The sequence below is a fragment of the Nematolebias whitei genome, chromosome 12, assembly GCF_014905685.2.
Source record: "Nematolebias whitei isolate Nwh7 chromosome 12, NemWhi1, whole genome shotgun sequence".
In the NCBI taxonomy this organism is placed as follows: Eukaryota; Metazoa; Chordata; class Actinopteri; order Cyprinodontiformes; family Rivulidae; genus Nematolebias; species Nematolebias whitei.
This window is the reverse complement of record NC_056509.1, coordinates 41276520-41290457: the sequence shown is the minus strand read 5'-3', so window position 1 is coordinate 41290457 and position 13938 is coordinate 41276520. Positions and strand designations below refer to the sequence as shown.

General features: G+C 37.7%; 1 protein-coding gene across 1 annotated transcript in view; it reads left to right on the top strand.

The window, feature by feature from the left end:
- Positions 1-13938, top strand: part of sipa1l1 (signal-induced proliferation-associated 1 like 1) — a 47074-nt gene that overhangs the window by 4494 nt on the left and 28642 nt on the right. Inside the window, exons 3-8 of the mRNA XM_037685184.1 lie at positions 265-484; positions 746-876; positions 2354-2542; positions 3412-3586; positions 6873-6976; positions 7093-7250. Coding sequence (XP_037541112.1) covers positions 265-484; positions 746-876; positions 2354-2542; positions 3412-3586; positions 6873-6976; positions 7093-7250 — 977 coding nt within the window. The remainder of the gene's footprint in view (positions 1-264; positions 485-745; positions 877-2353; positions 2543-3411; positions 3587-6872; positions 6977-7092; positions 7251-13938) is intronic.

Sequence of the window (13938 nt, the reverse complement as noted above, 5' to 3'; positions counted from 1 at the left end):
TATATATATATACATATATTTTTTTTTTACAAACTCATTGGTGGGCCGGACTGAAGTCACCCGCAGGCCACTTCTGGCAATAGCCCTGATTTAGACAGTAGAGCCCCCAGGAATGAGGTGGATAGAAATTTTAACTATCACCATTTTGAAAAATTTGTGCTATATATGAAAATCTATATATTTTTAAATGAAATATTTAAAATATATAAATATTCTGATGCTGCTTGCTCACTTCACTTGTCCTTGTTATCTGTCTTCTAGCAGGGCAGCATAGGTAGTGGTGGAAGCTCTAGCAGTTCTTCTGGCAGTACAGAGGAAGGACCTCTGGATGTTACTCTCATGACCCATTTTACTAATGCTGGTGTTGCAGTGTTGGAGGCTCCTAAAGATGGTCCAAGCCAACACACTGACAGATCTAAAAGATATATTGTGGAACACGTTGACCTTGGTGCCTATTACTACAGAAAATATTTCTATCTTAGAGGTAAGGACATTAGACAGTTTAGGCTCTAGAGACTTGTGTTTTTTTTATCTTAAATAATCTGTCTCAGGTTAAATGTATTTGCAGAGAAAATGCTATTTACAGTCATATTTTTGAAAGTTTTCTAATACACGCTAGAGTAACTTTTTAGGATGTAGGCTTTTTAGGTAATTGCTAGGTATTCTAGCATTGTCTTGTGATTTTCTATTCTGTATTTATTGTATGGTAATCTATGTTTTAAATCTTTATTCTTTTTAATCCTAGAGCACTGGAATTATCTGGGAGTAGATGAGAATCTGGGACCAGTGGCTGTGAGCCTGAGGAGGGAGAAGTTAGAGGAACACAAAGAACATGGTCAGCAGTACAATTACAGGGTTATCTTCAGAACAAGTGAGGTAATCTGAAACAAAGACCCTCTGTTTTAAATACTACCATATAATGTGTTGTGGTAGCTTTAATTCTTGTTTCTCGTGTTAAAGGATTTGTTTTTAACTGAGCTTTTCAGTCATCAGTATTTGCTTCTTTAGTATTTGCTCCTTCTGTGAATGTTCCTGCTCTCAAATGTGTCAATATTTAGTACACTGTGTACTGAGTGATGTTACAGAAAAGCTATTATGAGTTCAAAATGTGTAGGCGTTAACACACAGGATCTGCTCTCAGTTGGGGGTAGATATAAGAGCTTCGGCGCAAGTTGTCAGCTCAAGATGCTACCTCCTTAGCTCTTTATCACCTCAAATGCTTGCATGTTTGATCTAATTTTTATGTGCTCTTTTCGTTGTTTTTTGCAATAATCAGTGGTTTTCAATGAGACAAAATCTTTTGTAAATCCTTCCTTTTCTGCACACCAGAGCTAGAGATGCATGTCCTCATTCCCTCCACCCACCATGTTTGCCAGCCTTCGTCTGTGAAAGACAGAACGGTGCTTTTTTGCTGTTAAATGAGACTAAAATAAAACCAAAAGTATTAAAGCGAGGAAGGAAAAGCATTGTTCTTGTATTAAAGCCTAACATGAGTAATTGCCTTAGCAGTTGCTTAAGATGACGCACAGCCTACTGTGCTGTTGTCGTTTTTTTTTGTTTTTTTTTGTGTGTGTGACTCCTTGGATCCCTTGTAAATTCTATTTTCAGAATAGAGAGCTTTGTAGGAATAAATGTATGTGTGCCAGTGAGAGAGAGTGAGTGGGATGCGCTGATTTTGAAGACAAAAGTTCAGTGTCCATCAAGCACTAGTGTCCTCTCTTGAGTTAAGAGCACTTCTTCTCTTCACTTTGTGGAAAACAAAGTGTGCTTACAGCAACCCTGTCCCAACCAAACACAAAACACAGACACTTCTAAGTGCCTCAGGACAGTTATAGACTGCCAGCTCTGTTTATTTCCTCATGATAGATACTCGGGCCTTGGACTTTTACAGTCCTCCTGATTTATTCATGGACATCCTTGTGTTTCTGGTAACATGTAGCCTAAGAGTGTTTATGTTAGAATCTATATTAACAAAACTTACATTCATATGTGTGTTCTCCTTTAGTCATATATTTTCTTACACTTTGATGTAACAGCAAAGATACCTGGCAGGTATCATATGTCCGAAGTACTTGTAATACATTTACTACTCTGGATTTTTAAGAAATGGCATTATGCACCAATGGCCATGCAAGTACAAACAAATTGTATGAATTTATGCCTAGATGTCCTAAAAACTTACTACAGGTTTCTCTGGACAAGCCGTTTGGCTCTTTGTTACTGGTAAATTCCAATGAAACTGATTAGGTTGAGTTAGTGATTTTCAGATTCTGAGGCATTTTCTTAGTTTTACTGAAAAATAATATTTTGTATTGACCTTACAATCTGTGTTGTTTTTTCCTCTTGTCTCTAGCTTAGTACCCTGCGTGGGTCCATCCTTGAAGATGCAGTGCCATCTACATCCAAGCATGGTCTTGCTCGAGGTCTGCCCCTCAAAGAAGTGCTGGAGTACCTCCTTCCTGAGCTCAATGTTCACTGCTTGCGCCTGGCACTCAACACACCTAAAGTTACTGATCAGCTGATGAAACTTGACGAACAAGGGGTATGGCGACAACTTTGAAGTGTTTAATTGGGGGATAAGTTTGACTATGCTGGTATAGATTCTCAGTCATCCAGGACATGGTTAAAAAAAAAAAAAAAAGTTAAAAAACACAACAACTTCTGTTTTGCAGTTGAAGACTTTTCACCTACCATTTGGTGAGCTTTCTCAATCTGAGCTCCTCAAAGGCAAAATGTCTTCAACTGCAAAATGGAAGTTGTTTTGGGTTTAAAAGAAATTTTTTTTTTAAGGTTTGACTACATTACTGTACTCAATTAAGTTCTTTATTTACATCTAAAAAAGTTAAATCTTTAACTTTTTTAAATTTTTCTACCTGGATTATTGAGCATGCATCATGATTCTTTATTCATACCTTTGGATACAGCTGTCAGCAAACAAAAAGTGCAGTATTAGGCGATGCCTGAGCGATTTCTCAAAATCTGATCCACACTGCATATATCTATCCAAAGATCTTAACTAGCCTGTAATTAACACACGTGGGACAGGATTTTTGTAGTCATTCATTTTAGTTGTATTTTTCTATTTTTCCTCATAGCCCTTATATGAAATTTATATTGAAAAACTATGTTTTGCAAAGCTTTACATAATAAAACACAACTCAGCCTTGGCAAATATAAATAAAAATACTAAACAAGCTCTTTGATGTTCACATTCACTGGTGCAATGATCAATAGTTAAAACCCTTGAAAATGTCAGCATAATTTCTTGGGAAAATTGTACTGTATTGACTACACAACAACTCAAGGCTATAATTCAAACGCCAGCACAAGTTCTGTCTAAAATGTCAACATGGTGACTTTGGCAATATGGCTGTCTCCCCTTTTCATTTGAACTTCGTCTTCTCTTTACAGCTGAGCTTCCAGCGGAAGGTCGGGGTGATGTACTGCATGGCAGGCCAGAGCAGCGAGGAAGAGATGTACAATAACGAAGCAGCTGGGCCTGCCTTGGAAGAGTTCCTCCATCTACTGGGCGAGAGAGTTCGACTCAAAGGCTTCAACAAGTACCGAGCTCAACTTGACACAAAGAGTACGTTCATGCCAGTCTCGTATTAGTCGCACACCCTGCAAATGATGAACATGTGTGTTACAGGAAGGCACAAACCCCTTTGATTTAATGTGTTTACATATTGTTAGGCCTTGAACATTTTAGGTTGTATTTATTTAGTAAAATCACAAATTTATATTGACTGGTATCGGGAAGAAATTTTGTTGTGTGTAAAGCGTTAAATCTAGTTTAGTGTGGTTTTTTTAAATTAATTTTATTATTTGTTGCTGAACCAGATGTCTTCTTTTGTTTTGTGTAAAGAATATTCTTTTTCTTTACTAGACAAAATGAAAAGCTTTTTTATTGGCTGTTACATATTGCAAATGTGATAAGGAAACAATGCAATAAGAGTAATACAATTCAGTATAGGGCTGTTTGCCTTGGCTATCATGTTTTACTTGGCAAATATTTGCAATCTTCTTATGCCATCTTACACAATATAATCTAATCGTTTGAAACAACTCCTTTTAACTCTCCAAACCTCCTTTGTTAATCATTTTAATATATACAGGTGTATATATATTGCATATACAGTAGTCCCTCGTTAGGGAAGTGGTGGCGCAGAGGTTAGAGAAGGTGGGCCCGTGATTGGAAGATCGCTGGGTCAAGCCCCGGTACCGACAACATCAAAAATGTGCGTGGGGTAGGCGAAGCACCCACACCTGTCCCCACCCTCATTCACCCCACTCTGGGCCCTTGAGCAAGGCCCTTAACCCCCATCTGCTCCCTAAACAGGTCTCTCTTGAAAATGAGTTCTCATGGCTCAATGAGATTACCTGTATAAATAAAGGGTAAACAAAACGAAACAAATGAAAAAAAGATGCAGATTTTATTCAACCTTTATTTAGACAGATAAGTCACATTGAGCCTAGAAGACTCGTTTACAAGTGAGATCTGTCTAGACAGACAAAAAGTATGTAGGAATTGGAGGCAAAAAAAATTCCTATCAGACTTTTTTTCCTGCCTGAGAAGAAAAATCTCTGATATTGAAAAACACTTTGCACAAACAAGCACATAGTGACGTAGACATTCTGCAGAGGAGGGAGACGACGAGAGCGGTGAGCATGTCCATAGATGCTCTCGAGGGCACTGTAAGAGTTCTGATAAGGATGTAATAATCAGCCAGTGGCCTCCATTGAGATCCGTAAACATTCTCGAGGTATGCCAGGGAATGGCCAAGAATAACGACTGAGAATCCAAGAGTCCTGAAATAATGACACAATGTTTATTCAGCTGGTTTCATCTGGTTATCCGTTGGAAATTCCTCAGGGAGGGGGTGGTGAGCGTCAGATCAAATGTTCTCCAGATGAATTCAGATAAGATGGCCTTCAAGGGAGCCAAATTCAGATAAACACACAGTTGTTTTGGGGACAGGCAGAACTTAATGACATCTATCTTGAATCTGTGTTGGTCCACTCGGTTCTGAAATGTCCAAATTACATGGCCACACCGATGGAACATGACGGAGTAAAATCCCCAAGATCTGATCCGTTCTGCCCAAAGCATTTGAGTCTGGGTACTCCAGGCATGAACCAAGCCATCATAAAGGCAAGCAGCGTGATCAGGTCCAAAGTTGCTGCTGACGACTTACTTGATTGTTGATAAAGCCAGCAACCAGCCGAATCCAAAAAGCAGGAACCAGTTATCGTAAATCCAATTAAATATGCGTCTTTAAAATCCACAAATGGCAGCAGAGATAGACACATCATCAAGTCTTCCAAGTCAATGAGATATCCAGCTGCGTGTCTGCCAACAGGGTAAATTGGCTCACCTAAAGCCTGTCTTCTCTTCGAAGAAATGTTGTCAATTGTGTTGAGGGACCAACTGATCAAATCAAGTCCATAATTATGGTTCGGAAGATATGCAAGAGAGACTCAGAAGCAGTTTCACAGACAGACAGAGCATCAAAGCAAAGCAAAGCAGAGAGGGAGGGGAAGGGAGATCCAATCTCGGCAAGAGCAAGTGGTGAAGTTAACTCCATACAGATCCTCAGCAGAAAGAATCATGAAGTCCTCTAAAGCATTCTGGTAGACTGTTGCGATGACCTTGGATTTAAGAAATCAGAGTTTACCAACACCTGCACCAGACATTACACTCCAAATCTTGACTGACTGTGGATATTTCACACTGGACCTCAAGCAGTATGGGCTCTGTTCCTCACCCTTCTTCCTCCAAACTCTTGGACCTTGATTTTCGAATGAAATGCGCATTTTACTTTCATCGAAAAAGAGGACCGAGGAAGCCAACAGTTGTAGCCCATCTCCCTGATGCGTCTGAATGTGGTGGTTTCTGAAACAGTGACTCCCGCCTCATTCCACTCTTTCTGGATCTCTGCCAGATTCTGGAATCTTCTCTGTTTGATAATCCGCTGAAGCGCATGGTCATCTCTTTTGCTGGTGCATCTTCTCCTGCCACATTTTGCCCTTCCACTAGACTTTCCATTGATATGCTTGGACACAGCACTCTGTGAACAGCTAACCTCCTTAGCTATGAACTTTTGTGGCTTACCCATCCTATGGAGGGTATCAATGATGGTCTTCTGGTCAGTTATGTTTGCAGTCTTCTTTTTGAGTTTACCATTCGTTTCAGAAGTTTCCTCAAAATTCTTGACATATTACTTTTGTGCTCTGACATAAATTGAGTTAGCTTCAGAAAAAAACCTAAAACTTAATTTTGCAACATGTGTGAACAATATTTAACCTTGCTTGACTTTATGCTCAGATTATTCTTATATCAATCAGAACACTGCAGAAGACGCTCGGAGACAAAAATGATTGGTCTCTTTTTGCAGGGCGTTACACCGTGCACTACAACCTTCTGTAAGGGATTACAACTTAAATAAAGCTGTTCAAAGCACTTCCAAGAGAAGTGCAATAATTGATGTAACTCAGCCAAGCTCGTCCTTTCATTAACACCTGGTGAATGTTTTGTCCTTTGACTAGAGGACATCAATAGAATGCGGAGGTGGTTATTAATGTGCAGTGTCTCTCTTCACCGCTGGAGCAAATTCTGCAGAGATTTATGAAGGAAATAAGAATTTTGTTAATTATAATACACCAAAGTACTTCAGAGAGAATAAAATTACAGCTTGTCAGATTATGTGTTGTTTTATAAGAGAGTCAAAGATTTTATTTTATAGTCTGCTTGGTAATAATTAGAAATATATTGGTGAAGAGTAGCAGTCTTTGAATTATGATATAATGAAAGTAGTCTTGTTTTATAGATTAAGTTTATGATAAATTCCCATGCTCTTGTCTTGTGTCCTCAGCTGACTCAACAGGCACCCATTCCTTGTACACTACTTATAAGGATTATGAGATCATGTTCCACGTTTCAACCATGTTGCCCTACACACCCAACAATAAGCAGCAGGTACTGTGAAACTCCATTCTCTGTTATATATTCATATTATAATGGATTGCACTCGACTACTAAATGTTTTTTTTATCTGACTCTGATGTCTCAGTTTTGTTAATGAACTTTTCTAGTTGCTGCGGAAGCGTCATATTGGGAACGATATCATCACAATCGTGTTCCAGGAACCTGGGGCGCTCCCTTTTACTCCTAAAAACATTCGCTCCCACTTCCAGCATGTGTTCGTGATCGTGCAGGCTCATAACCCTTGTTCTGACAACTGCTCCTACAGGTGAGGTTTATTTATTTATTTATTTATTTGAACATGCACGCAAATGAAAATCACTTTTAATCCTTTAAAAAAGTATATAACTACTGTATTTTCTGGTGTATAAGTCACAGTTTTGTGCTTGTCAGGAACTGTTTTTTCCAATTACGGAACATTTCTAAATTTCGTAAGATGGTGACTTATGGTGAACTTGAGATGATTATTCATGCTTTTGTCTCATCCAGATTGGATTATTGTAACAGTCTGTTTACATGTCTTAATAAGAGGGAGTTTGCGCGTCTGCAGGTATTTCAAAACACAGCTGCACGCCTGCTCACTTGCACTCATAAGAGGGAACATATTACACCCATCCTGAAAAGTTTACACTGGTTGCCTGTATCTTACAGGATGCACTACAAAATCCTGGTACTGACCTTTAGAGCTTTGCATGGACAAGTGCCAGTCTACATTAGGAATCTCATCCAGCCTTATGTTCCGACTAGGAGCCTCAGGTCGTCCAATCTAAACTTGCTGATGGCTCCTCGGACCTTTTTTAAGACTCGAGGAGACAGATCTTTTCAAGCTGTGGCGCCTCGCCTCTGGAATGAGTTACCTTGTACCATTCGATCTCTGGATTGTATAGATACTTTTAGGACACAACTTAAGACCTACTTTTTTAAACTTGCTTTTTAGCGTAATACTGTGTTTTATTGTTTTGTATGTTTGTTTTTAATTTATTATTTTATTTTGTGCAGCACTTTGTGACCCTGGTCTGTGAAAAGTGCTATAGAAATAAAGTTTACTTACTTACTTACTTACTTACTTAGATTTGTCAGTCCTGCGACTTGTATGCCAAAGCGACTTGTGTATATATATTTTTTTCCATATTCACAACACAATTTTGTACCTGATGTTTTAAATTTTGAAGAACTGCACCAGCGAGTCCTCCCGTGCGCGCTCGCTTCACTCAGCTGGTGCAGGTGGAGGAACGCAGGAGAGCTAGCAGCTCTGGCCATGATGGATGAATGGATGGATGGGATGGATGGTGCTGCGCTGCCCTTGCAAAATGAAGCTGTTTTGACCATTAAAGTGCATTTATTAAGGAAAAGTTAAACTGAGACACACCTTTGCTATATTGTTGAGCAAACAAATGGTTTTAAGTGTTAATCTTGTTAAATTTCAAAGAACTGCAACATCGAGTCCTCCCGTGCGCGCTCGCTTCACTCAGTTGGTGCAGGCGGAGGAACGCTGGAGAGCTAGTGGCTCCGGCCACAATAGATAGATGGATGACTCTGCCTAGGTGAAATTAAGCTGTTTTGACCATTAAATAAAGGCATAATAAACGCAACGGGTCAGCGGTGACACATAATAAATGTGACTTGTACGCCGAGGCATCTTATGTTTTTTTCCTCTTCATGATGCTTTTTTTGACTGATGCGACTTATACTCCGTAAAATACGGTATGTATTTGGACATACAGCCAAGAGGAGAGATAAAGATGAGGGTGACATCACAGACCTCTAAATTGGGAATTTTAATAGACACAGATATATCTTTTTTGAGATTATGAAAAAGTAAAAATAAATATTACCGGTATTTGCATTTAAATTTTTATTACTGCCCAAGATATTAACACGATGTATTTCTCATGAATTAGTTTCCCTCACAGCTAAAACAATTAGTTTTTTTTTTTGCTTTGACTCAATAGTTACACAGTTTAATCACTTCATCATTTAAGATAGCAAATATGGAAAAACGTGAACACAGTTAATATTTTGCATTATAAAATTAAATGTATAATACTAAAATAAGTTTTAGGTAGGAGTATTTTTTTTTGCCATATCTCTATTTCCTGTGTTCAGGTTTGAGTAACAGTCCATTGAATATTTTCTGCCTCCGTAGTATTATCTAGTTTTCAGTCATTCATAGTCAAAAACAGCAAGATATAGAAGAATGTCTGTTTTAACTGACTTCTGAGCACATTGTGTGAGACATTAATTGTCCCCCATGTTGGTAATTCATTACTGAGGAACAGCACAATCTCTTGAGCACATGCCGACTATTGAACAAATGCTGGTTTCTTTTCTGTTTCATAAAATGTAAATTATTTGTTTTATTGCCATTAAGTGAACAAGTGAAAATAAATGTAACATAAACCACGCAGGTGCTACGTATCTCAGCTTTCAGTAATGAAAAATTTATAGTTGCCACAGGGAATAAATTTGACTGATTCCTAATGTATTAATTAAATATTACCCAAATGTTTGGGAGTTCTTAAGCAATTTTTTTTTTTAAAGAACTTGGACAAAAATGTGTAGCACGGAACTAAACATACCGTCTACAGTAGTCCCTCGTTTATCAGAGTGTTTGGGACCATGCCCCCTGCGATAAGTGAAAAACTACAAAGTAGGAATATAGTAATCAAAGTTCAAGTTAGTATTTAAATTTAAACTGTCGAGAAGAGAAGCACAGCAGGACAGCAAAGGGTTAACACTTCACGCAACAGCAGCACGGAGCAGAAATGCACTTCTTGATTAATTGCACTGTAACAACTGGACATAGAAGTTCTAAAATAATTTAAAATAACTTTTAACACTTTTATATTTTGTGATTATGACGATTTTACAATGTGACATACTTTGAATTTTAAGCTGGAAGGCAAAAGTCGATCGAAGCAGCTGGACAGCAAAGGGTTAACCCTTTACAAAGCTGCTTCAGCATAGAGCAGAAATGCTGCACCTGTGGGCTGCACACAGGTGCAGCAGGTGCTACATCATTTAAAATAATTTATTTTAAATAAGCAATCCATGCCGCTCGTGTGGCTCATCCATCAATCAGCCATTTGTGTGTCATGTCCACTCTGACTTTGAAAAACCACAAAAGAGCGAGTCCGCGAAAGTTGAACCACGAAGTAGCGAGGGACTATTGTAATACAAATCATTTTACTGACTGTTTTTTTTTTTTTTAATTTGTGCTTAAACATGGATTTGATTAGTTGGCTTTCACTTGTGTTAAAGTATTTTAAGGTCATAATAAATTGCATTGCTTGGTAATTTATTATTTCAGTCTAATAAAATATTTTAGTTGTAATTAGCACATGCACAGTAAAATAGATATATTATTTTAAATATTTCAACTTTTTTTAGATTTAAATAAACAAGTGTGTGTTTTCTATAATTTCTTGGAAAATCACTTTAAATTAACGTCTTTTTGTCTGCACTCCGGAGTGATTTTTCAGGTCTCTCTTGTAAATGAGTCCCCGAGGCTCAATGGGATTAACAGGTATAAATAAAGGTTGAATTAATGAATTTCAAAAAGAAAACCAGTGCGCTTCCAAAAAACTTTACAATTCTGCTGAAAGAGACAAGAGCTCTTCCATTCATTGGAAGTTTTGTTTTGTGTGTGAAATTTTAATTCTGTATCATGACAGTTTCATCCAATGTCTTTGGGATTTTGTCAGATATTTTACTTTTGTGTGTGTGTGTGTGTGTATGTGTGTGTGTGGGGGGGGGGGGGGGGGGGGGGGTTGTGGGGGGGGGGGGGGTTGGTGTTGATGTTACCACTGGGAGTGTTGTTAGTGGAGTGAATCAATTTACAAATTAAATAAATGGTATTGTATCAAACTGCCTAAAATGTACTTTTTCATTTAAATCTGAACTAGAGAAATTTAATTTCCTGCAAAAATGCAGTGTGAATGCTTATTGCAGAAGAACTTGCTAAAAACAACTAACATTAGTTAAAAACATGCTGAATTGTAGACAAAATGAAAGAAAAGCCTAAGTTAGAAGAAGAAAGCATAAATAACACGTTTGCTGAATTAGGTTTAAATAAGCAGAAATGAGCACAAAAAAGCTCAAATTGGCATAAAAACAGCTAAATAGTAGCTGAACATTTGAAAATAGTAGAAATAAGCTAAAAGGAGAGTAACAAGCTGAAATTAGCAGAAAGAAGTTAATTAGGCTGAAAGTAGCAGACATTACCACAAAACATTTGAATTTATCTGAAAACAGCTGAAATTAGCTAAACAAAGTGCTAAAAAGCTACCTGAAATGGTCGAGCAAGGTTAAATTAGCAGAAGAAAGCAGAAAGAGCATGTTTGCCCAATTAGGCTGAAAGAAGCAGAAATGAGCCCAAAAAGTTTAAATTATCTGAAAAAAGTTTAAATAAGCAACAAAACAGAAAAACAGCTGAACGGTAGCTGAAAAAGCAGAATGAAGCTTCAATTACCTGAAGAAGTGGAGAGAGCACATTTTTGCTGAATTTGGCTGAGAAAAGTTGAAATGAGTGCAAAAAATGTGGAATTAGCTGATAAGCTAAAATTTGCATAAAAATTGCTAAATAGCAGCTGAAATAGCAGAAAAAGCTGAAACCAGCAGAAATAAGCTGAAGTTAGCAGAAAGAAGTTGGAAAAAGCACAAAAATGTTGTAGTTAGCAGAAAGAATCTGAAAGGAGCACAAAACAGCTGAAAGTAGGACATAAGCTGAAAATAGTAGTTGAAATGTTTTAAAATTTGCACGAGGAAGCTGAAAGAAGCTGAACCAGAACAAAATGTGAAAGGAGCAGTAAATGGTTGTAAACCGAGATTTGAAGGATGTAACATGAGCTCATGTCATTTTGTTTGCGAAATAAAAATGGCAGAAAAGGCTAAATATTTCAAAAAGCTAAAGTTGCACCAGTACCAAAAGTCATAGCAGGATTGTCCTGAAAGAGCTGAACGTTTTGATACATGATTGATTAAAATAGCACAAAAACTGGGGGACGAGAATCACGCCAAAAAATGTACAGAAGACAAATGGATCACAATCGTGTGAATGCTTCATAAACATTCACACAAATATATTGTTTCATAGTAATTACAGAATGATGTTTGTTTTAAAGACAAAAGTAATTTTGTATTTTTCTTGGTCAAAAATGGCCACATGCTTTGTAACATGTGGCTCATTTTCTGTAGACGTGTTGTCACAAGAAGACAAAAGGTGGAATACTTCATATACCTTCTGCAGGTCTGTTCTCATAAGAAACGTCCACCTCTAAGACTCCCACTGCATCACGTATTGACTTTTTTTGGCCTTTCTCAGTGGGCAGCAGTTTGTGGATACTGGAAGAGCAGATCAGCCCACACACTGGATATTTATAAGCCCACAAATCACTAAAACCACAGGAATCTGCTCTTTGATTTCTACTGCCCAACCTCCTGCCTCGAAGATCACACAGAAGCCACATAGCCCGACAATCCTCTTGTAACAACATTTTCCTCTTCCTCTTACTTCTTCTCTCAAACTTCAGCTTTTCTGATCCATTTTCCTTTTTTTTCATTCATTCTTCTATATTGAGTCCGGTTCTTTTGCTTTGCTACCCAGATCTCGTCATTGCTTGGCTCTGTCCTGCATGAGTCACAAGGTCTTGCTAGACTGACTCACAGGTATTTGAGATCAGAACAAATGATTTAAAAGCATCAGTACAATGCATTTAGTGGGGGTTTGTAGAGATAAAAAAGAATAGGTATTAAAGGTCACATTTTATTTGTTCTGCCTGCTTGTAGCTACTTTAGGCACTTTAAAAAAAAAAAAAAAAACCCTGCATGATTCATTATTCATTAGCAGAAATGCAGACAGATGTAGTAACAATACTGTCATTTTTTGTGCAGAAGCTGTCATCATTTTGCATATTTTTCATAAATTGATCAAATTCCACAAAAATAAAATAAAGAAAACACAAGTGTAACCTTGTAAGATGTTTAAGCTTAATATGTGGGTGATGTGTCAGCAAATTAGGTCATTGCAAATACTTGTGAACGATAAGACAAAAACATTCATTGTCAATCTTCAGTCTCTAAGGCACAAAATGTTCATTTATTTAATACAACACAGCAACCCAATTCCAAGTCCAACTGCAAAGTAACTCCACAACCTAAATTTCCCTATTATGTTGGAAATATCTAACCAGTTAAACAAAACTAACAGGAATTTTAACCATTGTTGCAAGACGTGTAGCATGAATATTGGCATAAACAGCAAACAGCTCTAAAGAACTGCTTCCATGAATTTAACTAATTATCGGCCTATTCAGCTGTCTCTATTCCCATTGTGTGAGTAGTGTCTTCTCTTCCACGAGTTAATGATGCTCACTAACTTAACCATTCTCATGCTCTGAGTACATTTGTAGGTGAACACAACTCAGCATGAGCAGCCTTACTGATCTTCTGCTGCACAGGACAAACTGCAGTGTATTGTGTTTTACACCATCCTGTTGGAACCATTTTTCACCCTTTAAGCTTTTATTTGCGCTTTATTGGGTCCTGCAGCACAAAGTGAACAAAATACGTTTAGATTTAGGTGTCCATGACTCTGCTCACGATGTTTATCTCGTCTTTTCCTTCACCACTTTTGTTAGCTCCTGAACACTGGACACCTGAAATGTCTTAAAAGCTGCAAATGGGGAGTTTGTATAGCCTAGCCATCACCATTAGACTTGCCAATATTATTTTTAAGTTCTTTCAGTTTTTTAGCTTATTCATTTTGTGTTTCTATTTCAGCACCTCAGCTTCAATGACTACTGCTCCCTTATTTTCAGAGGTCCCAAAGCCAAGTTCTATTGTTAGAAACTAATCAGTGTTTTTTTGCTTTACGTATTTGTGGTACCAATTTAAATTCTGGTTTGTGTTTTTGCATTACTTGGCTCCCTACTTTTTGTTACTAACTAGACTATCAG